Raw genomic sequence first — 27222 nt, forward strand, 5'->3', positions numbered from 1 at the left:
ATGTATCCCCAAAATTTATTCTTTTTTTTCCCCAAGTGATAGGAAGGGGAGGTAGTGAGACAGATTCCCAAGTGTGCCTCAACCAGGATCCACCCAGCAACCCGTCTGGGGCTGATGCTTGAATCAACCATATTATCCTCAGCACCAGGGACCTACGCTCAAACTAGTCAAACCATTGCCTGTGGGAAGAGGGAGAGAAGGAAGAAAGGGTGGGGTAGAGAAGCAGATGGTGGCTTCTCTTGTGTGCCCTGACCGGGAATCCAACCTGGGATGTCCATTCATTGGGCTGCACTGAGTGAATGAGCTAGAACCTAAGAATTTATTCTTAACATTTATGTAGGAAAGAACAACATACTTGTTCTTCTGTTTCTCAAAACTTCGTCTTCCTCTTAGGTGTTGCATTTAAAACCACCTATAGTTAAAAAATGTCTCAGGCCTGACCTGTGGTGGTGCAGTGGATAAAGCGTCAACCTGGAAACGCTGAGGTTGCCGGTTCAAAACCCTGGGCTTGCCTGGTCAAGGGACATATGGGAGTTGATGCTTCTTGCTCCTCCCCCTTCTCTCTCTCTCTCTCTCTTCCCCCCCTCTATAATGAATAAATAAAATCTAAAAAAAAAATGTCTCAGGTTTGTCAAATGTGGAAATCTTTTTCTAGATAAGATTTAAGATTTTTGGAATTAAAAAAATAAGTCTTGGTAGCTAAGTATGGTGAATAAAGTGAGCAAACATAGCTTATTGTTAAGGTAAGAAAGTTGTGCTCCAATGGAAGTTATTTATTTACTTTTTTATTTTTGGAATGCTGAAATTGGGGCTTGTGAAATGACATTGAAAGCAAGTTTGTCCCTCTATCTTTTTTCTCTACCACTCCAAAGTTTCATATATTTTTTTGAGCATCTTTGAGGTAAGTTTTAGTACTTCCCAATAAATATTATAAATTTGAAATACACAGTTCTTTTTGGTTTGTATATATATATTGGGAGACAGTACTGATGGTGGAAAGAATACATGTTTTGGAGCTCCACCTTTGCTCAGCTACTACTTAGATTGTTTATTACTGTCTTGATTTGAGAATGTCATTTAATATTAGTCTGTTTCATCATTGGAAAATGAAATGACCATCTTTTTTTTTTTTTTTTTTGCATTTTTCCGAAGTTGGAAACGGGGAAGCAGTTAGACTCCCGCATGTGCCTGACCGGTATCCACCCAGCATGCCCACCAGGGGGCGATGCTCTGCCCCTCTGGGGCATCGCTCTGTTGTATCCAGAGCCATCCTAGCGCCTGAGGCAGAGGCCACAGAGCCATCCTCAGCGCCCGGGCCATCTTTGCTCCAATGGAGCCTTGGCTGCGGGAGGGGAAGAGAGAGACAGAGAGGAAGGAGAGGGGGAGGGGTGGAGAAGCAGATGGGCGCTTCTCCTGTGTGCCCTGGCCGGGAATCGAACCTGGGACTCCTGCACACCAGGCCAGTGCTCTACCACTGAGCCAACCGGCCAGGGGAAATGACCATCTTTAAGTATTATTGGGAATTTAATTTTTTTCCCCTAAATTTTTATTGATTAATTGGTTTTAGAGAAGGAGAGAAAGAAAGAAACATTGTTTTGCTGTTCCACTTATTTATCCATTCATTGGTTAATTTTTGTGCATGCCCTGAGCGGGGATTAAACCAGCAACCTTTGCATGTTGGGACAAGGCTCTAATCATTGAACAACCTGGCCAGGCTTATTGAGAATTTTAAATGATAGGAGGAAAGATGCTAGCACACTGCCTGGTCTAGAGTAGGCGTATCTGTTCTTTTGCCCAGTGCAAATATTGTTGTTCTAATTACACTGTAATAGAAATCTAAAGTTACCAATTTTACTTTAGAGTTTATTTCCAAGGCTTCACTTTATATTTTTCCTATTAGTTATTTTGAGAAAAGTTACACATTTTGTCTTTTGTCAATCCTCACGTTTGCTTTTTATTTAATAATTTTAGGAGGAATTAACATATTCTCTTCTGTGGCTCAAATAGTTGTGCTGGGTATCAAAGTAAATATTTTTTAAATTTAAGTGAGAGGCGAGAAGGTGGAGGCAGAGACAGACTCCCATATGCACCCCGACTGGGATCCATCTAGCAAGCCCCCTACAGGGTGATGCTGTGCCCATTTAGGTCTGCTGCTCTTTTGCCTGGCAACTGAGCTATTTTTAGCATAGCTGCAGGAGTGGAAGAGAGAGAAATGGGAGCGGTGGAGAAGCAGATGGTTGCTTCTCTTGTGTGCCGTGACTGGGAATTGAACCTGGGATTTCCATATACCAGGTTGATGCTTTACCCCTGAGCCAACTTGCCAGGGCTCTCAAAAGTAAATTTGATCTTAACATTTTTGTGGAATGGTCTGTGGTAGAGGATGGAAGGAATATATACTAGAATTCTGATAATCCTTGTTCAAATAGATTAATTACCATTGTTTTAAAATGTTACATTTGGATACTCAAAAGCATCTTAGTGTGAATGCAAATACTTTCACTCTTTGATTAATTGAAATGATGAAGGGAAATGGGAGTAAAGATAATTTGAAACTGTAGTTCACCTCTGAATAATTGTTTTCTTAGGAAAGTAGGAACATTACTGTAAATACTGGAATAAAAGTTTTTGAAATGAGACTTAAAACTTCTCACTTTTCTTGCTGCCATACTCTTCTTCATGGAGAGAACTTTTTTTTTTTTCTTTTTTTTTAGTAAGAGGCGGGAAGACGGAGGTGGAGGCAGAGGCAGAGACAGACTCCTGCATGCACCCTGATTGGGATCGCCTGGCAGTCCCACTAGGGATGATAACTCTGTCCATCTGGGGCATTGCTTTGTTGCTCAGCACCTGAGCTCTTAGTGCCTGAGGCCGAGGCCATGAAATCATCCTCAGTGTCCAGGACCAGCTCGCTCCAATTGAGCCATGACTGCAGGAGGGGGAGAGAGAGAGAGAGAGGTTGTGAAAGCAGCAAGAGGGGGAGGGATGAAGAAGCAGATGGGTGCTTCTTTGTGCCCTGACTGGGAATCAAACCTGGGACATCCACACGCTGGGCTGACACTCTTACCACTGAGCCCAAGCCTGCTAGGGCCAAGAGAACTTTTTTATAATACCCTTCCTGGTGGGAATATTCTTTTCTCATGTAAAGTTTTACCTCTTTCAAATCTTGAAAAGCAGATTTTTCAGAATATAAGAATAGATAGATCTATTTGTTTCAGTGTTCTAATTATGGATCTGTTAGTAAATTCAAGGTTATTAAAAGGACTACCGCCTGACCTGTGGTGGCGCAGTGGATAAAGCGTTAACCTGGAAATGCTGAGGTCGCCAGTTTGAAACCCTGGGCTTGCCTGGTCAAGGCACATATGGGAGTTGATGCTTCCAGCTCCTCCCCACCTTCTCTCTCTGTCTCTCTTTCCTCTCTCTCTCCCTGTCTCTCTCTCTCCCTTTCTCTCTCCTCTCTAAAATGAATAAATAAAATTAAAAATAAATAAATAAATAAAATAAAAAGACTACCTTTTAGTTTAAAGGGGAGTGTGGGGTCTTAGTCTTTCTTATATTTTCCCTTTTATGTTACACTTTTTTTCTTGACCGATTGAGTTAGAATTATTCTCTCATCTGTGTTCCATTGTGTTTGCACACTACTTATTCCATATTTTTCCAGATGCTTTTAAAATTTATTTTATTTATTTTTTGTGGCAGAGACAAGAGAGAGTCAGAGAGAGGGACAGATAGGGACAGACAGACAAGGAAGGGAGAGAGATGAGAAACATCAATTCTTCGTTGCAGTTCCTTAGTTGTTCATTGATTGCTTTCTCATATGTGCCTTGACCAGGGGGCTACAGGAGACTGAATGACCCTTTGCTCGAGCCAGCGACCTTGGGCTCAAGCTGGTGAGCTTTGCTCAAACCAGATGAGCTCGTGCTCAAGCTGGCGACCTCGGGGTCTCGAACCTGGGCCCTCCACATAACAGTCCGACGCTCTATCTACTGCGTCACCGCCTGGTCAGGCTAAATTTATTTTTTAATTAATTTTTTGTGAGAGAGACAGACAGGGACAAACAGAAAGGGAGAGAGATAAGAAGCATCAATTCTCTGTTGCAGCTCCTTAATCTCCTTAGTTGTTCATTGTTTGCTTTCTCATATGTGCCTTGACCAGGGGGTGTAGAGGTGAAGGGGCGGGGGCAGGGGCTATAGCAGAGCGAATGACTCCTTCTTCAAGCCAGCAACCTTGAGCTTCAAGCCAGCAACCTTTGGGCTCAAGCCAGTGACCCTGCGCTCAAGCTGGATGAACCCATACTCAAGCCAGCGACCTTGGGGTTTCAAACCTGGGTCCTCTGCATCCCACTCAGTATGATGCTCTATTCACTGGCCCACCACATGGTCAGGCTAATTGATTTTTTTTTTTTTTTTTTTTTTGAGAGAGAGGTAAACTGGCAGGGAGACAGGGAGAAGAGAGAGTGAGAAGCATCAACTCATTTTTACTTCACTTTAATTGTTCATTGATTGCTTCTCATATGTGCCTTGACCCAGGGGCTCAAGCTGAGCCAGTGACTCCTTACTCAAACCATCAACCTTGGGATCATGTTGATCTCTTGCTTAAGCTGATAACCTCGGGGTTTTGAACCTGGGACCTCAGTGCTCTATCTACTACTATGCCACGACTGGTCAGGCACAGCTGTTTCTTTAATTGAAATGTTTATTTTACTACATGTTTTTAATTTCTCAGAATGTGTTAATGATTTCAGAAGCACTTAGGCCTTTTCTCATCCTCCTGCTGTTTAACACTGACTATATGTTACAGAAACTTTGCATATCACTTTCATAAATGCAATGCATTGCAAATACAGTACATATATCCAAAACGTCTTACTGAGAAACCCATAGAACAGTCTGTAGGGAAGTAGTAGTCTTGCTAACAGTTCATCCAGTCAAGTGTCTGCGTGTCAGGCACTTTTCTAGACGTTGGTAATGTGAAGATGAATTACCTTCCTTCTGCCTTTCTAAAATTTCTTGTCATCTCTGGGAGAGAGAAACCTGCTCACAAAAATTAGAGGATATTTCAAAATGAATATGAAGTGTTGAAATACTTTCTAAATTTTGTGAGCAGTAGGCTTCGGTTCAGAAGAAAAGAATAGTAGAAAGGAGGTAGAGAGAAAAAGCTTTGTTGTATGAGTAGCATTGGTGTCTGAAAATCTGCCTTTATTCAGCCAATGAATTGCTTCTGAATCGTCCCCTCTCCATCTGGGTTTCGCCTTCGATAGAGAATCTGTTATGGGTCAGATATGATGAACCCTCTATGTGGAGTTGGTAAGATAAACACATGAACTGTATTACTTTAGTTATTTTTGTATAGATAAGGGATTGTATACATTGTATAGTCTACCATCCAAGTGAATTTACACATTGTGTAATTTTTTCTTAGGGACTTAACTTCTGAGGAGGAAAGGTTTATGAAACCCAAAGTAACAATGATAGCTTGGAATCAGAATGATAGCATTGTTGTCACAGCTGTGAATGATCATGTCCTCAAAGTGTGGAATTCTTATACTGGACAACTACTTCATAACTTATTGGTAGGTATTTCTTATCCAATATAACAAATCAAGATTTTTTAAACTATAATTTTATTTTTAAAGCTGTGAAATTACTATATTAAACATGTTTCTGTCATTTATATTACAAAATAGAAATTTATGTACTGATATAAATTACTGTTATTAATATATTTTTAAAAGCCCTTATTCACTATGACGATACGGGTTTTTAATTTGAAACTTAAAACTTGCAAACCTTTTTTAACTATGTGTCTTTGTTGAATAAAGGGACATGCCGATGAAGTGTTTGTTTTGGAGACACATCCCTTTGATTCCAGAATAATGTTATCTGCAGGACATGATGGTAGCATTTTTATATGGGATGTAACAAAAGGCACCAAGATGAAACACTATTTTAATATGGTAAGTGAAGTAGTAGTGTTTTCATGTGTGCATATATTTGTTTCAAGTGTCTGGAGTATAAAGTTTAGCTAGAAACAAATCTGCCTATTTTGGAAGTTTATTTACTTAATTTAATTGTATATTTTTTTTGAGAGAGTGAGAGACAGGGACTGACAGAAAGGGAGAGATGAGAAGCATCCATTCATAATTGTGGCACCTTATTGCTCATAGATTGCTTTCTCATATGTGCCTTGACTGGGAGGCTTCAGCTGAGCCAGTGACCCCTTGCTCAAGCCAGCGACCTTGGACTTCGAAACAGTGACCTTTGGGCTCAAGCCAGTGAACGTGGGGATATGTCTGAGCCCACACTCAGGCAATGACCCTGCGCTCAAGCTGGATGAGCCCGCATTCCAGCTGGAGACCTCTCAGTTTTGAACCTAGGTCCTCAGCATCCCAGGCTGATACTCTATCTACTGCATCCCTCCCTGGTCAGGGTTGGCAGCTTATATTTCTAAAATATCAGGGTATTTATAGCCTAATAAATATCTAACAGTTGTATATACATGAAGTTATCTTTATAACTGATTGAAATGAGGAAAAGAGTTTCAAAAGTTATTTATTTAGCTTTGGGTGTATGGGTAAATGTGTCTCTATGTTTATATTGGAAAATTATGGTAATTATACACGAATTGAGACTTCTTAGCATTACAAATTTGGCCTGGCAGTCAGTCATTTTAGTAAGTTTAAGCTCCAGAGAAGTATTGACTTTAGTTCATGACTACCATACTTTATTAATCTTTAATTATTTATCTTGTAGGTTATTAGTCAATAGCCTTTTGCTAATACATTGAAAGAAAAGGTTATGGGCCTGGCCGGTTGGCTCAGTGGTAGATAGTCAACCTGGTATATGTAAGTCCTGGGTTCGATTCCTAGCCAGGGCACACAGGAGAAGCACCCAGCTGCTCCTCCACCCTTCCTCCTCTCCTTCCTCCTCTCATTTCTCTCTATGTCTCTCTTCCCCTCCCGCAGCCAAGGCTCCATTGGAGCAAAGTTGGCCCGTGCACTGAGGATGGCTCCATGGCCTCCACCTCAGACACTGAAATGGCTCAGATTTTAGTGGAGCAATGCCCCAGAGGGGCTAAGCATCGCTCCCTGGTGGGCATGCCGGGTGGATCTCGGTCGGGCGCATGTGGGAGTCTGTCTGCCTGCCTCCTCCCTGCTTCTCACTTCGGAAAAATACAAAAAAAAAAAAAAAAAAATTTATGAAGGTGCTTGTCATTCATGGGTCAGAAAGCCTTCACTTTGTATTGGTTTCTCATCTTTCATTCAATCATTCTTAGAACTAATTCTTAGAAGCTCTTTCAGGATTTCTTTTAGGATAGTAGTATCTAAGGTGAATTTTATTTCCTGAAAATATATATTGACATGCTTAATTAAAATATTTTTAAACTGTTTTCCAGAAATGATATATTATATATAGCAGGTTATCAACATGAAAACAGTTGTTATAGCAAAAGTACTTGCATAAATGTGGTCCTAACTTTATTCCTCTTTTTTTGTTTTCTTGCTAGCATGTGCCAAACTTTTATTCCAGTCATGAATGAGGCTTTTTTCCTTCTGTGTTTTCCTAGATTGAAGGACAAGGGCATGGAGCTGTATTTGATTGTAAGTTTTCACAGGATGGACAGCATTTTGCCTGTACAGACTCTCATGGGCACCTTCTAATATTTGGTTTTGGATGCAGCAAGCCATATGAAAAGGTCATTTTAAATATTTTCTTACAATACGTAAAATAAGTAGTTATGAAGGGCATTTTGAAAATAGATTAGATGTGTTAATTTGATTTCCTTGTATTTTCTAATTATAATTAACTGCTTAATATTTGTTTAAACATGTATAAACCTCAAAACAGCAATCTGTAAACTTCCCTGTTCTATTTTTTTGTTTCAACTCCCTTTTCTAGATTCCTGATCAGATGTTCTTCCATACTGACTATCGACCACTGATTAGAGATTCTAATAATTATGTCTTAGATGAGCAAACTCAGCAGGCTCCTCACCTTATGCCTCCACCATTCTTGGTAGATGTAGATGGAAATCCTCATCCAACTAAGTATCAGAGATTAGTACCAGGCCGAGAAAATTCTGCAGATGAACATTTGGTTCCACAGCTAGGCTATGTGGCAACAAGTAAGTGCAAAGCCTTTTTTTTTTCTTAAAGAAAAAAAAACTTTTTATTTGAAAAATGTAAAGAGAAATACAACCTGACTGGTGGTGATGCAGTGCAGTTAGTATCAACCTGAGATGCTGAGGTCCCTGGTTTGGAACCCTGAGGTTGCCAGTAAGTGAGTGCAGACTCATTGGGCATGAGTGTGGGCTCATCGGGCTTGAACGTGGGCTCACCAGTTTGAGTGTGGGGTTGGCTGGCTTGAGTGTGGGATCATGGGATCTTCAACTTAATCCCATGGTTGCTGGCTTGAGCCCAAAGGTTGCTGGCTTGAGCAAGGGGTGATTGGTTTGGCATGAGCGCCCCCCCCCAGGCACGTATGACAAGCAATCAGTAAACAACTAATGTGCCACAACTACGAGTTGATGCTTCTCATATCTCTTGCTTAAAAAAATAAAAAAAGATATTCTGAGTGTTAAAATTAGAAGTGTGTAAAATGCATTCCTGCTGTGCTCTGAAATTTCTCAGTTCTGACTGGGAGGAAAATGAACTATATATTTCCAGCCCTGTGAGAGTTCTGGGACTTTTTTTATTGACACACTGATCTTTATCATTTTCCCCTACTATGGTAGAGGTTTTACCAAATGTATGCACATATCCTTAATTAGTCAAAAAATTGATCGGTCCTTGCTGTGTATCTCTGAGCTTCATGCATTCACGCTTTCCTCTGATACTCAGCCGTGCATAGTTTTTAGTCTTCCCCTTGCTCCCAAACTGATGACTCTATCCTCGACTCAGTGAGACTTCTGGATGCCATTTGGGTTTTCTCTTGTTTTACAGCATGGAAACTGCTTCTAGGCTTTTACCTGGAGCAATCAAAGGGCTGGACTCCATTTTCTTAAGATATATTTATTGATTTTATGGGCGGGGGTGTGTGGGATGAGAAGTAGTTGCTTCGCTCTAGCAGTTCATTGGTTGCTTGTCACATGTGCCTTATCTGGGCAAGCCCAGAGTTTCAGACCTCAGTGTTCCAGGTCGGTGCTTATCCGCTGCACCACCACAGGCCAGACAGGCTAGACTCCATATGTTGGTCTTCTCTCAGGGATCACAGTCCTGTGCTGCCTGTTTTCCTGTGTCTGAAAGCCCTTGTTTCCTGTATTTTTTCCCCCTATTGTTGTATTAGTTTATAGTGGAAGGGGCACTTCCTGTATCACTTAAGCCTTCATGGGTGGAACACTCCTGTAATATTTGAATAGTGACTGCATTATGCCAAATAGAGACAATTACCATTCCAATAACATTTGCCAAGTTACATTTAAATATTTTGTGCTATGAAAAAAAAGGTGTATACATAGGGTATTTTGAGCAGAGAAGAGGAGAAGATTAGAAGTCTTCTTTTCTACTGTTTTCTCTTTGGTTGCATGTTGTGTTCATAGGAATTGGATGATACATCCACTTCTAATTAATCCTTTTATTGTTTTAGATTAGGGCTCTAGTTCTTGCTTTCTTAACCCGTTTTTTGAGAGCGATCAAAAAATTTTAGTGATATTAAGATAGTTATGGTAATCTAGCCTAACCAGATGGTTGCATAGTGGATAGAGCATTGGACTGGGACTCAGAGGACCCAGGTCATAAACTCCAAGGTCTCTGGCTTGAGCACAGGCTCACCAGCTTGAGCACGAGGTCTCTGGCTTGAGCGTGAGATCATAGACATGACCCCATGGTTGCTGGCTTGAGCCCGAAGGATTGCTGGCTTTAAGCCCAAGGTAGCTGGCTTGAGCAAGGGGTCACTTGCTCTGCTATAGTCCCTTGGTCAAGTCATATATGAGAAAGCAATCAATGAATGACTAAGGGGCCGCAACCAAGAATTGATGCTTCTCATCTCTTTCCCTTCCTGTCTGTCCCTATCTGTTCCTCTATCTCTCTCTGTGTCACACACACACAAAAGATAGTTAATCTAATGACAGTTATGACATTCTGTGTATCTCATTGTAAGTGCTTCATTGATGTTTGTAGTAAAATGGAGATGTTATCAATGAGCTATAAGGGAATTAACTCTCAGTCTGGAAGTATTTTTTTTTTTGATGTAGTATATGACATTTTTAGTTTCTGGATCTGTTACTATGAAAGTAAAGTAACTGCATTCCTTTTGCTTAATTCTGTACTAATTTCACTTACCGTTCTACTAAAAAGTTGATGAGGGGTTGATCTGTGTTGTCTATTATGTTCAAAGATGCATCTTATGGTGGGGGGCTCTGTAAGGAATTGTTTGCACAAAAATGTTAATATTTTGATAAAATTTCAGACTCCATAACCATGTAACCCTTTTTATCAATTAACACTGACTCTGAATCTATTAAATACCTCTGAAAATATATTACTTGAAAAATAAAGAAGCAAAGACACTTAAAAATCCTGATTTTGTACTTGAACTAAGAATTATGGGTACTGGCTATGCCAAAAGCATATCTGAGAGAAACTTAAGCTTAGTCAGAGAGGCATGTGTAGCCATCTCGCTCAACTGCATGTGCTCTCTCTGGACACTGTGGGCAGGGGTAGAGCTAGAGTTACGGTTTTTTGAAGGCCAAGAAGTTGTTACTTCCTCCTTTTAATTTTTTTTAAACAGTGGAGAAGAAATACCACTGCTTCTCTGTACATCAGAAATCACACAGTGTTACTGTGTTCTAGTGAGAGACTTTGGGCAATGAGATTTTAATGAAACATGTACTATATATAAATAAGGGGTGTTAGTGTGAACTCGCAAAATAAAGCGTTCATTGAAGTGTGTTTCTACGTGCTCACTTGCAGGGAATTTAAAAGCTCTGCTGAGGTTTGTGTGGCACTTATTACTCTCTAAAGCAAAGATCTTGTGGGTTTTACACTTGATCTTAGCCAAAAGGCTGAGCAGTGATGGTCTTATGGATTTTTGAATCTTTTCTCTTATTTATGAATATCTAGGATATCTTTTGTTTTTCTTAAACAGAAATTCTGACAATTATTGTTGTTTTAATGTTTTTCCTGTTTATATATTGATTTTATGTTTGTTTATTGAATTTGCAGGTGATGGAGAGGTAATTGAACAAATTATAAGCCTACAAACTAATGATAATGGTGAAGGAAGCCCAGAGTCCAGTGTTCTTGATGGAATGATAAGACAGTTGCAGCAACAGCAGGATCAGAGAATGGGATCTGGTCATGATACTGTTCCAAATGGGGAAGAAACACCACGAAGAGGTAATAAAACATGAGATATATTTTGCCTTAATATGGCAGGATTGAAATTGAAGACTACATGTTATGTGAAAAACTGAGCAATATATATTTACAACTTTGGTGTTATTCTGAAGGTAGCTTTATTAGATGTAAAGTTGATCTGCTAACAAATGTATATTTAATTTTTAAGTATTGTGAAAGGTTTTCTAAAGGAAAAACTACAGTTCTAGGTTTCCCTTTAAGTATTTATAATTAAAAAAAGAAACTGAATTGGGTAGGGCACTGATGTTTTTATGTGAATCTGAAGACTTGAAGTGAATTTTCAAGGCCAAGTACTTAATGTTGGAATGTAGTAGTAATAATTACTTTAGTGGTGGAAATAATCCAGAGGAGACTGGCAATTGTTACGCAGTGAAAACTCACTCTGGGAAAGATAAATGCCTGTAAAAGATTAGAGAAGCTTTGAGAAGCTTCTATCAAATCCATAAAATCCCAACAGTGCCACAGAGATAATGGCTGTCATACCACACTTGCCCTGCACTGAGATTAAACACCTTCTTTTTTTTTTTGTCATTGTTTTTACTTGTCAGAGAATTTGTTTGTTCTTTTACGTAGACGCTTTTAATTTTTATTTTGTAATGGCAAAATAATTCATTTCAAAGATATCTGCTCTGAACAAATGCATTTTAGCTAGTAAAGGTATGCTTTTGTTTGTAGATGGAAACTTTATACTTGCCAGGTTTTCTTTATTTCCTGTGTCTTTATTATTCCTCCTGCCCTCTGGACAGTTTCTTCAGATCTGCCTGCCCTCTTTTGGTTTCTTTTTCATCTGATCTGCCATGTAATTGGTCTTTCGGTTTTTATTTCTAGTGACTGTATGTCTGGAAGTTCTATTGATTCTCTTTAAAATCTGACTTTAAATTTAGTGCTTCTGCTTTAAATTTTGCTTCTTTTAGCCTGACCAAGCGGTGGGGCAGTTGGATAGAGCATTGGCCTGGGATGCTGAGGACCCAGGTTCAAATCCCTAAGGTCACTGGCTTGAGCGCAGGGTCGCCGGCTTGATCATGGGATCATAGACATGACCCCACGATTGCTGGCTTCAATCCAAAGGTCACTGGCTTGAAGCCTAAGATCACTGGCTTGAAGCCCAAGGTCACTGGCTTGAGCCCAAAGTTGCTGGCTTGAGCAAGGGGTCACTGGCTCAGCTGAAGTTCTTGGAATACTGATTGGCACAGCTTTGTCAGGCTGACAGTTTCAGCTCATGACCTCTAGTTTACTGTCCTCTTTGTTTCTTGCCCGAGGTGATTTGCAAGCTTCATGGTTCATTTAAGAGTACTTGTCATATTTTCTAGGGCATTCCTAGGAGTCTTTGGAGGAAGAGTTTTTAAGTTACATTACTAGAACACAAAGATAATAAATAATATTCATGTCTTTAATGGTACCTTGTCTGAATAGTATAAAATGTTTTGGGTTTGTTTTTTTTTTTTTGTATTTTCCTGAAGTTGGAAACGGGGAGGCAGTCAGATTCTCGCATGCGCCCGACTGGGATCCACCTGGCATGCCCACCACGGGGCGATGCTCTGCCCATCTGGGGCATTGCTCTGTTGCCACCAGAGCCATTCTAGTGCCTGAGGCAGAGGCCATGGAGCCATCCTCAGCGCCCAGGCCAACTCTGCTCCAGTGGAGCCTCAGCTGCAGGAGGGGAAGAGAGAAACAGAGAGGAAGGAGAGGGGGAGGGGTGGAGAAGCAGATGGGCGCTTCTCCTGTATGCCCTGGCTGGGAATCGAACCCGGAACTCCTGCACGCCAGGCCGACGCTCTACCACTGAGCCAACCAGCCAGGGCTAAAATGTTGTTTTTTTGTGTGTGTGACAGAGTCAGACAGAGGGATAGACAGACAGGAAGGGAGAGAGATGAGAAACATCAATTCTTCGGTGCGGCACCTTTGTTGTTCATTGATTGTTTTCTCATATGTGCCTTGATGGGGTGGGGTTAAGGGGTTACAGCAGACCAAGTGACTCCTTGCTTGAGCCAGCGACCTTGGGCTTAAGCTGGTGAACCTTGTTCAAACCAGATGAGCCTGTGCTCAAGCTGGCAACCTCGGGGTCTCGAACCTGGGTCTTCCGAATCCCAGTCCCAGTCCGATGCTCTATCCACTGCACCAACGCCTGGTCAGGCAATAGTATAAAATGTTTGACCCATATTTCTTGTTAAATGTCTTGACTTGTAGAATCAGGTTTCTTTTATTTTTCTTGGTTGCTGTTCCTTGGCCTGGCTGAACTTTAAAGACCTGTAAAGCTGGATACAGATGAATTTCTTTCTTTTTTTTTTTTTTTTTTTTTTTACAGAGACAGAGAGAGTCAGAGAGAGGGGTAGATAAGGACAGACAGACAGGAATGGAGAGAGATGAGAAGCATTAATCATCAGTTTTTCGTTGCAACACCTTAGTTGTTCATTGACTGCTTTCTCATATGTGCCTTGATGAGGGCTACAGCAGACTGAGTAACCCCTTGCTCGAGCCAGCGACCTTGGGTCCAAGCTGGTGAGCTTTTTTTTTTTTTTTCAAAGTTATGACATTTTTTTTAAAGTTTTTAAAAAATTTTTATTTACTCATTTTAGAGAGGAGAGAGAGTGAGAAAGAGAGAGAAAGGGGGAGGAGTAGGAAGCATCAACTCTCATATGTTCCTTGACCACACAAGTGCAGGGTTTTGAACTGGTGACCTCAGTGTTCCAGGTCGATGCTTTATCCACTGCGCCACCACAGGTCAGGCCAAACTGGTGAGCTTTTTGACCAAACCAGATGAGCCCGTGCTCAAACTGACGACCTCGGAGTCTTGAACCTGGGTCCTCTGCATCCCAGTCCAACGCTCTATCCACTGCACCACCACAGGCCAGGCCAAACTGGTGAGCTTTTTGGTCAAACCAGATGAGCCTGTGCTCAAACTGACAACCTTGGGGGTCTTGAACCTGGGTCCTCTGCATCCCAGTCCAACGCTCTATCCACTGCACCATTGCCTGGTCAGGCTGGATACAGATGAATTTAAAAACTTTTGGTGGTCATGCCATCTGTGTATTAGGACTATTAATAAAAATGAATCTGAGGAATTAAGATTTTTTTCCTCTTAAATTTATAGCATAAGGCTTTATATCTTCCATTGTTTTATGTTGAAAAAAATCCTGTAGGAAAATTGCTTTAAAGTTGGAGACATTGTGACACTTTACCCTTTAATATTTCTTCCTATATCTTCTAAGAACAGAAACATTCTTTTATATAATCATAATACAGTGATCACAGTTAATAAACTTTATATTGATTATAATACTACTATCCAATGTACCATCTTTATCACATTTCCCTAGTTGTTCCATTGTCATTCATGGAGTTTTTTAATTTTAGCATTTAATCAAGCCCTGCTCAGTACATTTAATCTTATATCTTTTAATTTAGAATAGTTTCTTCATGGCACTAGTTTAATTCAGGCCTGTTTCACAGAATTACCCTTGATTTGAATTAGTCTGATTATCTCATGATTGGATTCACGTTAAATACTTCAGGCAGGAATACTGCATGGTTGGTGCTGTGTTCTTAATGCATTGGAGCAAGGGGCACAGATATACGTGCATTCTTCTGCATCTTTTTTTCCTAGAAATCACTCCATATCCATTTACTGAGCTCTTCATTCTTTTATAGCTTTGTAGTACTCTATTATGTGTAATAATAAGCAGTCTTTGTAATTATTTTTTTATAGCCATTTAAGTTCTCATACTATTTCTTTTTTACAGAGACAGAGAGAGAGTCAGAGAGAGGGACAGATAGGAACAGACAGACAGGAACAGAGAGAGATAAGAAACATCAATCATCAGTTTTTTGTTGCAGCACCTTAGTTGTTCATTGATTGCTTTCTCATATGTGCCTTGACCGGGTAACTCCTTGCTCAGCAGACCGAGTAACCCCTTGCTCAAGCCAGCGACCTTGGGTCCAAGCTGGTGAGCTTTTTGCTCAAGCCAGATGAGCCCGCACTCAAGCTGGTGACCTCAGGGTCTCGAACCTGGGTCCTCCGCATCCCAGTCCGACTCTATCCACTGCCCCACTGCCTGGTCAGGCAGTTCTCATATTATTTCAAGTAATGTGATAAAACCTGTGCCTATGTTTTCTTCAGACTGTTGGAGAACTAATAATATGATTTGGGCAGTTAAATTTAGAATTTATTTTGTTCTCAATTCAAGAAGTGTTTCTTAAACATTAGTACATTTTTAAAAAAATATTTTTTATTTAGTGAGAGGAGGGGAGGCAGAGACAGACTTCCGCATGTGCCCCAACTGGGATCCACCCGGCAAGCCTCCTAGAAGGCAATGCTCTGCCCACCTGGGGCCCTTGCTCTGTTGCAACCAGAGCCATTTTTTTAGTGCTTGAGGCTGAGGCCATGGAGCCATCCTCAGCGTCCAGGGCCAACTTACTCTAATTGAGCCATGGCTGCAGATGGGGAGAAGAGAGAGAAAGCAAGAGGGGTAAACGGTCAAGAAGCAGATGAATGCTTCGCCTGTGTGCCCTGACTAGGAATCAAATCCGGGACTTCCACATGCTGGGCTGACACTACCACTGAGTCAATCAGCCAAGGCCAAACATCACTACATTTTAATATACTTATAAATGTTTAATGCCATTTTTATTAGGTGAACCAATTTAATGCATAGTGGTTCATTTGGTAAACAGAATGATGTACATAGAAGAATGCAGAGGTTGTACTTAGTCCTGTGACTTTTACCATAGGCAAGAAGAACTGGCATAGCTTGAGTAGAATTTTATAGCCTCCCACAAGAAAGGCTACAGTCCCCAGTTTTTCTGTTGCATTAGTTGCAGGAGTTCTTTCACCCTGTGTTTTAAGAAAATAGCACTTTGCTTGGGACTCCCTCCTCCCCCATACAGGTCTCCATCCTCTGACCTCCAGCTCTTGGGAGGTTGCCTTGCCCTCTGTGCCCTCCTGATGAGCCCTGCACAGGCTCAGGGCTCACTGTTGTCTGCATTGCCCTGTCACCTACTCGCCCAGCTTTAGTGCAAGTGCTGCCAGCATTTCCCCACTATGCAGTTCTGTGAATGTGTAATACCTACTCTGGCAGCTGCCTGCTGAGTGGCTCAGTTATCTCTTGAAATTGCAATTAACGCTGTTAGAGCTCTTGTTATAAGCTACCGCAGTTTGAGGAGTGTATTTTTTTTTTTTTTAAATATGGAATGCTTCACGAATTTGCGTGTCATCCTTGCACAGGGGCCATGCTAATCTTCTTTGTATCATTCCAATTTTAGTATATGTGCTGCCGAAGCGAGCACTGAGGATTGTATTTTTAATAATATTTTTTCCAAAATGATGTGTTTAGTGTGCAGTTTTGAAAAAGGCAAGCTTTTTAAGAATGCAAATAAAATTTTATAATAGAAAATGACTGGCCTGACCTGTGGTGGCGCAGTGGATAAAGTGTTGACCTGGAGGTTGCTGGTTTGAAATCCTGGACTTGTCCGGTCAAGGCACATATGGGAGTTGATGTTTCCTGCTCCTCCTTCTTTCTCCCTCTCTCTCTCTCCTCTCTAAAATGAATTAATAAAGTCTTAAAAAAGAAAGTATGCATAAAAAATTTTCAGAAAGTCTAGTAAAAGTGAAAATTAAGGTTAATAGTTAATGTTTGTTCTGTAGTCTAAATTTTTATTTGTTATATAAAGATTCTTTTTCCCAGAGTTTTAAAAGTAGATCTACATTTTTTGGTTTGTAGCTCAGACAAAATATATATGTTTATGATGTACTAAATGCATATAGATTGAAGTTTGTTTCCAAATCATTTTTTGACAATTTTTCCCTAGGTTTTAGAAGACTAAGCTTAGACATCCAGTCCCCTCCAAATATTGGTCTGCGTCGTAGTGGACAAGTTGAAGGAGTTCGTCAGATGCATCAGAATGCTCCCCGCAGTCAGATTGCTACAGAGCGTGACCTGCAGGCCTGGAAACGAAGAGTGGTTGTACCAGAGGTACCACTAGGCATATTTAGGTTTGTTTTAGGATATCTATTCATATCGTTTTTATCTATGAATACACACACACACACACACACACACACACACGATGATTTATATATTTTAATCTCTTAGTGGTACAAAAAAATCATATAAATATATTTTAGTAATGGTTGGAGTCTATTTTAATTCTGGTAAGAAAATATCAAACTTTTTTTCTAACACTCTACTATGGCAAAATTTTTTAATAACCAATCTTGTTTCATCAACACAAACACTCCACTACTTGTTTCCCTTCAGTATTATTTTGAAATCCTAGTCATCATTTGTCCAAAGATGTCAGTATGTATTTCTAAACGATGAAAAATTGTCTTAAATTATAACTATAGTGCCAGTATTATATCTTAAGAACAACAAATAGTTCTTCAATAGAACCAAATACTTGGTGTTTAAATTTCCAATTGTTTCAGATGTCATACATGTTTTTGATTCTTTTGTAAGACTTTTTGTAATAATTTTATCAGAAGGTTCATAATATTTAAATTGATATTAAGTATTAAAATGACTGTCAAATTGTCCTCTCTCTGACCAGGAGGGACCTCTTCAATTTGGCTCCTGAGTCCTTTTGAAATGGTTATAGTAGTCTTCCATTTTGTCCTTGTTGTTAGGCATGGCAAGGTATTGCATACAGGTTTATCGTGTAAATTTTTTTTTTTTTACAGAGATAGAGAGGGATAGATAGGGACAGACAGACAGGAACAGAGAGAGATAAGAAGCATCCATTATCAGTTTTTCGTTGCGACACCTTAGGTCATTGATTGCTTTCTCATATGTGCCTTGACCATGGGCCTCCAGCAGACCGAGTAACCCCTTGCTCAAGCCAGCGACCTTGGGTCCAAGCTGGTGAGCTTTGCTCAAACCAGATAGCCCACGCCCAAGCTGGCAGTCACGGGGTGTTGAACCTGGGTCCTCGGCATCCCAGTCTGACGCTCTATCCACTGCGCTACCACCTGGTCAGGCTTGTGTAAATTTTTTGACCTTGACTTGGAATTAGTCTTTTCTCTTAACCTTACTTTCTTTTAGTGTGAAATGATATTTCATAATTATAGTCTGGGCAGTAGGGTCTTCCTTGCTAGTGAGTTGTTGAAATGGAGGCAGCAAATACTGTTTTTCATTAGTACGTTTATAAAGTTTTTCAGTATTCTGTCATGTTTCTATCTCATAATAACTAATACCTTGAAGATGATTTTGTTTACAGTGTACTTCATGTGTTTATTAGCAAGAAGAGTTTTAGCAAGTAGAACAATATTGGATAATACTTATAAATTTTACAGTGAATTTGAGATATTGAAAGTACACAATAAAATAGTGAAAAGAAAAATCTGTAGTTGGGATGAGAAATACAGAAAATCACCATCGTGTATGTAGAACGGTATAATTAAGCCTTAAAATTGTGTCATGCATTGTGTGGTTATCAGAACTGAAAGTTTCATTTTGGGATACTTTCTGTTGTCAAAGCCAAAGGAAGCAAATCAGGAGTGAAAGACCTGAAAAATAGTTCCTTAAACATTACACGGGCTTTTGTTCTCTTAACATAAAGGAAGACTGGAAATAGTTTAGCCTGGAATCATGTTCCCGTTAATCAGGGACTCAGGTTCCTATTTATGATCTGCATTTTAGAGTGGAATTTTTAACCTTTTTTTTTCTTGTATTTTTCTGAAGTGAGACGTAAGGAGGCAGAGAGACAGATTCTCGCATGTGCCTGATCAGGATCCACCCAGCAAGCCCACTAGGGGGCGATGCTCTGTTGCAACCGGAGACATTGTAGCGCCTGAGGCGGAGGCCATTGAAACATCCTCAGTGCCTGGGCCAACTTTGCTCTAGTGGAGCCTTGGCTGCGAGAGGGGAAGAGAGAGACAGAGAGGAAGGAGAGGGGGAGGGGTGGAGAAGCGGATGGGCATTTTTCCTGTGTGCCCTGGCCAGGAATCAAACCCAGAACATCCACACACAGGGCTGATGCTGTACACTGAGCCAACCGGCCAGGGCCAGGGATTTTTAATCTTAAGGCCAAGTCAAAGTCCATGATAGTTGGCCTTTATATACTAGCTATCACATATCTGCATCTGTGCAGAGGAAGGAAGAGAGGCAAAAGGTAAATGGATATTCCTTTATTTAAAGCAGCCTTAGTGATGCCACATGATTCTGCCTATATCTCATTGACCAGAATGTTGTTCTATGGCCATGTTAAGCTACAGAGGAGACTAGGTAATAGTTTCCATTTAGGGCAACAAAGAGCCTAGGTGAAAGTTGAGATTCTGTTTCTAAGGAAGAAAGGGAGAATGGATTTTTGAGAGTCCATTAGTTCTTTGCCACAAAATAATGTTTTTCAAAGAAGAGCATTGCTCTTTTTGGTGCTATATTCTAACATACATGAGAGTTTATGAAGGAGATGCTGAGTGATATTATAGTGGTCAGTAACCTTGCCAGCAGTCCTCGTAGTGGGAAGTATTGGCAGATTTTACATAATAGTAAAGTGTCATTTGATAAGAATCAAGAGAAACTGAAAGATCCTTGGCTGGTTGGCCCAGTGTGCAGACATCCCAGGTTTGATTCTCGGTCAGGGCACACAGGAGAAGCAATTGTCTACTTCTTGTCCCTCCCTACCCAGCTTCTCTCTCTCTTCCCCTCTCACAGCCAGTGGCTTGATTGGTTCGAGCATCAGCCCCCGTTGATAGTTTGGTTGATTCGAGCATCGACCTCAGACGGGGTTGCCAGGTGGATCCCAGTCGAGGGGCATGTAGGAGTGTCTCATTTTCTCCCTTCCTCTCACTTCAAAAAAAAAAAAAAAAGAAATTGAAAATTTTTTCTGCCTCTAAAAGTAGTATGTATCCATTGTGAAAAAATTTAGGTATATAATAGGTAAAAATGTGAGAAGATAAATGACTCTACTATGTAGAAAGATGAGCATACAGTGTTGCTTCCCAGTAGAGGGGAAGAGTTTTGGGGCTAGAGTTCAACCATATAGTTGGTCTTTATTCAAGAATCTCTATTCTAGATTTATTCTAAAATCTCTTATATTACTTTTCTTAACCTGAGTGATATTAGTGGTTTATTAGACATGAAATCACACACAAGGTGATACTTTTAAAGGCTAGCGTGTTCCTTTAATTTTATTATTATTTTAATTGAGAGATGGGGAGTCAGGGAGACAGAGAAAGACTCCTCTTCGTGTCCCAACATGTATCTACCTGGCAAGCCCCCCTACAGGGCAGTGCTGTGCCCATCTGGAGCTGCTGCTCTGTTGCTCAGCAATCAAGCTATTTCAGTGCCTGAGGCGAGGCCATGGAGCCATCCTCAGCTCCCAGGGCCAAAGTGTTCCAACCACTGGAGCCATGGCTGTAGGAGGGGCGGGAGAAGGGAGAAACAGATGGTTGGTTCTCCTGTGTGCCCTGACCAAGAATTGAACCTCGGACTTCCACATACACCGAGTCATAATCTACCACTGAGCCAACTGGCCAGGGCCTCTTTGTTTTATTATTGATTGAAATGAATTGTATGTAGTGTTTTGTCAAAACAGATACGGGGTAGGAATTTTGACTGCAGGTGAAAAACCTCATATAATTCCTTAAATACACATGGAAGTGCTGGAGTTGACAATTTGTAAAGGATAGAGTCTAATTTAGATTTCCCCTGAGGATAGATTAATATTCCATTGTACTTTTAAGCATGGGCTGCAGATAAACCCTTGAGGAAAAAGTGATTTCCTTAGAAATCAGTTTTTGCCCTTAAGCATTTGTCTTATACTCATATGAGTGTCCAGTGATATCTTAGAGCGTGGCCAAAATGTCAGTTTTGAATCTCTCTGGTGGTGTTTTAAGATGAACAAAAACAAAGCCAGCCATGTCTTTTCAGTAATATTCATATTGAAATGAGGACAATCAGTTAAATGAGAACATTCATTCATTCTTTAACCAAGAGAAGGAAAATAATGATCAGTACCTTCCTTTTAGTGTCAGGTCTCTTGCTTTGAAATTGGTCACAGTAGCATTATGTTTCTTTTTGTATTATGTAAGTAAAATATAGGCAATTTGAAGAATGTCTACAAATCATAAAACATACTTTTTGAATAGTTTGGAGGAGGATTCTGCTCTTAAATTTTCTTTAGTGAGCTCTGGCCGGTTGGCTCAGTGGTAGAGCGTCGGCCTGGCATGCAAGGGGTCCCGGGTTCGATTCCCGGCCAGGGCACACAGGAGAAGCGCCCATCTGCTTCTCCACCCCTCCCCCTCTCCTTCCTCTCTGTCTCTCTCTTCCCCTCCGCAGCGAGGCTCCATTGGAGCAAAGATGGCCTGGGCGCTGGGGATGGCTCTTTGGCCTCTGCCCCAGGCGCTAGAGTGGCTCTGGTCGAGGCAGAGCATCGCCCCCTGGTGGGCAGAGCGTCGCCCCCTGGTGGGCGTGCCGGGTGGATCCCGGTCGGGCGCATGCGGGAGTCTGTCTGTCTCTCCCCGTTTCCAGCTTCGGAAAAAAAAAAAAAAAAAAAGACATGTAGAATTGTTTAGCCTGCCAAATAAAAAGACTTTCTTTAAAAAAAAAAAAAAAATTTCTTTAGTGAAAGGAATTGCAATCTTGAAAAATTATAGGGACATTTTGAGTAGCTAGTTTGAGAGATCCTGTTTTGAGTTGATCCTAATAGGGCCAATCAAAATATAAACAAATGACCATTTCTATTTTAATTCTTTATTTCTTTTTTTTTTCAGAGAGAGAGAGAGGGATAGACAAGGACAGACAGACAGGAACGGAGAGAGATGAGAAGCATCAGTCATTAGTTTTTCATTGCGTGTTGCAACACCTTAGTTGTTCATTGATTGCTTTCTCATATGTGCCTTGACCACGGGCCTTCAGCAGACCGAGTAACCCCTTGCTGGAGCCAGCAACCTTGGGTTCAAGCTGGTGGGCTTTTTGCTCAAACCAGATGAGCCCGCGCTCAATCTGGCGACCTCGGGGTCTCGAACCTGGGTCCTCTGCATCCCAGTCCAATGCTCTATCCACTGCGCCACCACCTGGTCAGGCCATTTCTGTTTTAAAATATGAAAAATAAAATAAGACTTCTAACTGCTGCTGTGATTGTATTTATATTCATATCAAATATCTAATATAAAATACAGCTTGACTTAATTTTGCTATAGCATTATTTTCTATATTAATTTTAAAAGTATAAGCTAATGATTTCTAGACTCAATAATGATTACTTTTTTCTGTTAATATCTTCTTATCCATCAGTTCAGTAACTAATAAAACTGGATAATTAAATTTGTAGGAAGTTGGAAGACTTCAGAATAGAGAAAGGGGAAGAGGAAAGAAACCTTTATGTAATTGGAAGAAAAAAGAAGACTCTTCAGCTCTCACAAAAGGTAACCTAAATTCTACTTTTCTTAGGAATAAGGAAATTGGCAATTAAATTGAAATGTTTAGTTCTTTTTGAACAGTGAGCATATAGAATAATATATCTTGCTCGTCTTTTGCTTGGGATTTAAAATAGTAGACATAAGGTTGTACAGCTGTTAAGAGAGAGTAATAGTTTTAAAACTTGAGGAAAGGAGCCTAATACCTAACAGTGCTAACAGATCCCAGAAAATTATTGTCTAATGATCCTTCACATCAACAATTAATTAGAACATTAGCAGTCCATCAAAAGCATTTTTGTGTCCATTCCAAATCACTACACTCTCTCCCATAGGTAACCAGTTGTCTTCTAAAACTGTTGGTTAGCTTGGTCTGTTTCTGAAGTGTATCTAAATCATCCATTTATAAAAAATTTTAGATGTTGCAATGGTTTTTTAACCCTGCAAAGACAAGAAAGATCTTATTCTTTAGTATGAAATCTTTCTACTTGGACTTTCTTAAATATTACATGAACAGCATTAACAGTGAATTTATAGGAGATATACAAAATACAAGATTAATGCTACAAAACTGGTGAAAAATGGTGATGGGTTTGCAGTGTAATCTCAGAATTGATCACAAGGATGGGCTTTATTTAGTTCCTTGGGATTACTTTTAATTCTCCATAGACTTGTTAGGTATATAAAACCCTCAATAGATTAATTGTTCTTCAGAGTGATGTTTAATCCAGTTGTGTTTACACATCGTCAGTTATGAAACTCATTAATATGAGTTTTTGCTTTAACAAAAATGAGTACTGACAGCCCTGGCCTGTTGGCTCAGTGGTAGAGTGTCGGCCTGGCATTCAGGAGTCCTGGATTCGATTCCCGGCCAGGGCACACAGGAGAAGCGCCCATCTGCTTCTCCACCCCTCTCCCTCTCCTTCCTCTCTGTCTCTCTCTTCCCCTTCCGCAGCCAAGGCTCCATTGGAGCAAAGTTGGCCCAGGTGCTGAGGATGGCTCTGTGGCCTCTGCCTCAGGCACTAGAATGGCTCTGGTTGCAACAGAGCGATGCCCCAGATGGGCAGAGCATCGCCCCCTGGTGGGCGTGCCGGGTGGATCCTGGTCAGGCACATGCGGGAGTCTGTCTGACTGCCTCCCCGTTTCTAACTTCAGAAAAATACAAAAAAAAAAAAAAATGAGTACTGACAAATTAAGGAAAGTATAATTTATTTAATAATCAGTCAGTGGTATGTTGAAATGATAATACATACTGTTGATTATCAAACAGAAGGCACTAATGTGCAAATTTATTTGTATATTGATTCAAGGAATATGTGTTTTCGTTGAGTGATTGTACATATGACTTCGATGTTGGAGGAATATAGTTTATGCCTTTCTCCCTTTAAAATACAATCTATTTTAGTCTGACCAGGCAGTGGTGCAGTGAATGGAGTGTCAGACTGGGACACGGAGGGCCTGGGTTCAAGGCCCCGAGGTTGCTGGCTTGGGCGCAGGCTCATCTGGTTTGAGCAAGGTTCACCAGCTTGGGCCTGGGGTTGCTGGCTCGAGTAAGGGGTCACTCGGTTTGCTGTGGCCCCGGTCAGGGCACATATGAGAAAGCAATCAATGAGAAACTAGGGTGCCACAGCGAAGAATTCATGCTTCTCATCTCTCTCCCTTCTGATCTGTCTGTCCCTGTCTGTCCTCCCCCTCTCTCATATAAAAAAAAATACTATATTTTATTGGCTGATTTTTAAAAATTATTGTTTGATAAAAATACAGTATTTAAAAAATTCAAGCAGAACTGGAAAGTATTAACAAATTATCCAAAACTTTAAAACTTGGAAATAATTGGGATTAATATTTGAGGATTATTTTAAATATTTTTCTGTACCTGTGTGTATATATATATGTATATTTGTATTGCATCATAATATATACTGCTCACAAAAATTAGGGGATATTTCAAAATGAATATGAAGCAATAAAAGAAGCATTAAATTTTTTTTTTATTAAATAAGAACAGAAAAGCAAATGACAAGCAAAGAAAGTTTGATTATGCAAATTGGATGCAAAACCAACTTTTATTTCATTGGTGAAAATGCACTATACAAAAGGCTGGAAGTACTGGAGTATCTGCACATTCCCTAATTTTTGTGAACAGCGTATTTTTACTTCTAAGATAAATATTCTTAAAGTAATAAGCTTTTTGGATTTATTCTGTAGTTCATGGTAAACCAATTGACCTACAGTTCTGTTTAGAAAATGCTGACCTAATTAATGTGCCTAATTTAGCCATGTCTTCTAAGTATCCTAAAAGTTAAAGTACCGGCCTGACCAGACGGTGGCACAGTGGATAGAGTGTCAGACTGGGACGCGAAGGACCCAGGTTTGAAACCCCGAGGTCGCCAACTTGAGCGTGGGCTCATCTGGTTTGTGCAAATCTCACCAGTTTGTGCCCAAGGTCACTGGCTCGAGCAAGGGGTCACTCACTCTGCTGTAGCCCCCTGGTCAAGGCACATATGAGAAAGCAATCAATGAACAACTAAGGTGCCGCAATGAAGAATTGATGCTTCTCATCTCTCTCCGTTCCCGTCTGTCTGTCCCTATGTGTCCCTCTGTCTGACTCTCTGTCACAAAAAAAGTAAAAGTACCAACGTTGATTTAAGAGCATATAGCAATAATAAAATCCATTAAAGAATATTTTCTTTTATTTTTTCAACTATTGTTTTTATACTTTTTGCTTTAATTCTTCTTGGGAATTTGATACAGTGACCGTGTTGAAGATTGTAATTATTTAGGTGTTGATTTTCATCTATCTACATGTTTATGTTGCAGTCTGATTCGGTGGTTTTGGTGTCACAGTCTAGGCAGAGGACATGTAGGCGTAAATATCCAAATTATGGTAGAAGAAATGTTGGACGGATAGAGTTATCTTCTGGAAATGAATCTTCAAGCTCCATAAGACATGTGAGTTTTGTAACTTTAAAACATATGAAATAATCTTTAAAACATTTGTCTTAGTTTGACTCTACCCTGAAAATATGTGAAAATACAGTATCCTGTAGAGGTTAAGATGAAATTGCATGATTTCAATTTTAACTAAAATTATGCACAGCTTTTTTGAGATGCTCACTATGCTAGTATACCATCCAATGGTTTTGTATATTAACAGATTTGTGCCATTATCAACAATATTTAATTTCAAAATACTTTCATCACCTCTTATAAAGAAACCCTATACCCATTTTTAGTTAGTCCTTATTTCCATTTTACCCAGCCCTTGGCAACTACTAATCTCCTGTCTGTCTGTATATGGATCTGTCTATTCTGGATAGTGCATATACAGTAAATGGAATCATACAATATGATTTTGTGTTTGGGGCTTTTTTCTTTTAGTGTAATGTTTTCAAGGTTGATTCATATGTAGTGTGTATAAATCATTTTTTTTTATTGCCCAGTATATGAACATACCACATTTTATTTGCTCATTAGTTGATAGACATTTCTACCTATTACTGAGTACTGCTGCTTATTAACATTCATGTATGAGTTTTTGTTTGGACATACGTTTTCATTTCATGTGGGTATGTATCTAAGAGTCATGTGGTAACCCTGTGTTTAACCTTTTGAGGACTTGGCAGATTGTTTTCCAAAATGGCTGCACTGTTTTATATTCCCATCAATATTGTATTGAGGGTTCCAGTGTCTCCACATCTCTACATCATTGTCAATGTTTGTATTGTCTGTCCTGATTCTTAGGTATCTGAGTGAGTGTGAAGTGGTATCTCACTGAGGTCTTGACTTGCATTTTCCTAATCACAGATATTTTCATGTGCTTATTTTCTATTTGTATATCTTTTTTTAAAAGTATATATTTTTGAAAGAGAGACAGGGAGGGAGAGGTAGAGTGAGAAGCACCAACTCATTGCTTTCACTTTAGTTGTGCATTGATTACTTCTTGTACGTGCCTTGACCAGGGCCGAGCCAGTGTCCCCTTGCTCAAGCCAGCTATCTTTGGGCTCAGGCTGGCAAACTTTGGGGTAATGTGGAAGATTTCTCTGCTCAAGCCAGTGACCTCATGCTGGCAAGCCTGAGCTCAGAGCCAGTGACCTCTGGGCTTTGAACAATGCTTTTACTCACTGCTCCGTCACTGGTCAGGCTCCATTTGTATGTCTTTGAAGACATTTCTGTGCAAATCTGTTGCCCATTTTTCAGTTTGTTATTTTTAATTGCCGTAACAGTTTTCTTAATATTTTGAATATAAGTTCTTTCTGAGATACGACTTGGAAATATTTTCTCTCAATGAGTTGTCTTTTCACTGCTCTGGTGGTTTCAATTTTGAGGCACAAAAGTTTTGCATTTGATGGAGTTCAGTTTATTTTTCTCTTTGTTGCTACTGCTGTCATATCTAACCCCTTTATTTCAATAATCATATAAATTACTCATCTTTATTGTGATTTTTCTTGGGAAAACAGTATTTTTGGAAAGAGTATTTAAAAGTTAATATTAGGATATTTTTACTTTTACATATTTT

General features: G+C 40.0%; 1 protein-coding gene and 1 non-coding gene across 7 annotated transcripts in view; one reads left to right on the forward strand and one right to left on the reverse strand.

The window, feature by feature from the left end:
* BRWD1 (bromodomain and WD repeat domain containing 1) overlaps positions 1-27222 on the forward strand; it is a 147538-nt gene that overhangs the window by 45478 nt on the left and 74838 nt on the right. For all 6 annotated transcript variants that reach the window (XM_066370173.1, XM_066370175.1, XM_066370177.1 and 3 more), the window contains exons 14-21: positions 5416-5566; positions 5816-5950; positions 7561-7689; positions 7893-8118; positions 11156-11329; positions 17156-17339; positions 22619-22712; positions 25524-25655. In XM_066370173.1, the coding sequence (XP_066226270.1) occupies positions 5416-5566; positions 5816-5950; positions 7561-7689; positions 7893-8118; positions 11156-11329; positions 17156-17339; positions 22619-22712; positions 25524-25655 (1225 nt within the window). The remainder of the gene's footprint in view (positions 1-5415; positions 5567-5815; positions 5951-7560; positions 7690-7892; positions 8119-11155; positions 11330-17155; positions 17340-22618; positions 22713-25523; positions 25656-27222) is intronic.
* Positions 16527-16633, reverse strand: LOC136396448 (U6 spliceosomal RNA). The gene has a single exon (XR_010749735.1). It is a non-coding gene; the product is annotated as a U6 spliceosomal RNA (small nuclear RNA).

This window comes from Saccopteryx leptura, chromosome 2 (assembly GCF_036850995.1).
Source record: "Saccopteryx leptura isolate mSacLep1 chromosome 2, mSacLep1_pri_phased_curated, whole genome shotgun sequence".
Lineage (NCBI taxonomy): Eukaryota > Metazoa > Chordata > Mammalia > Chiroptera > Emballonuridae > Saccopteryx > Saccopteryx leptura.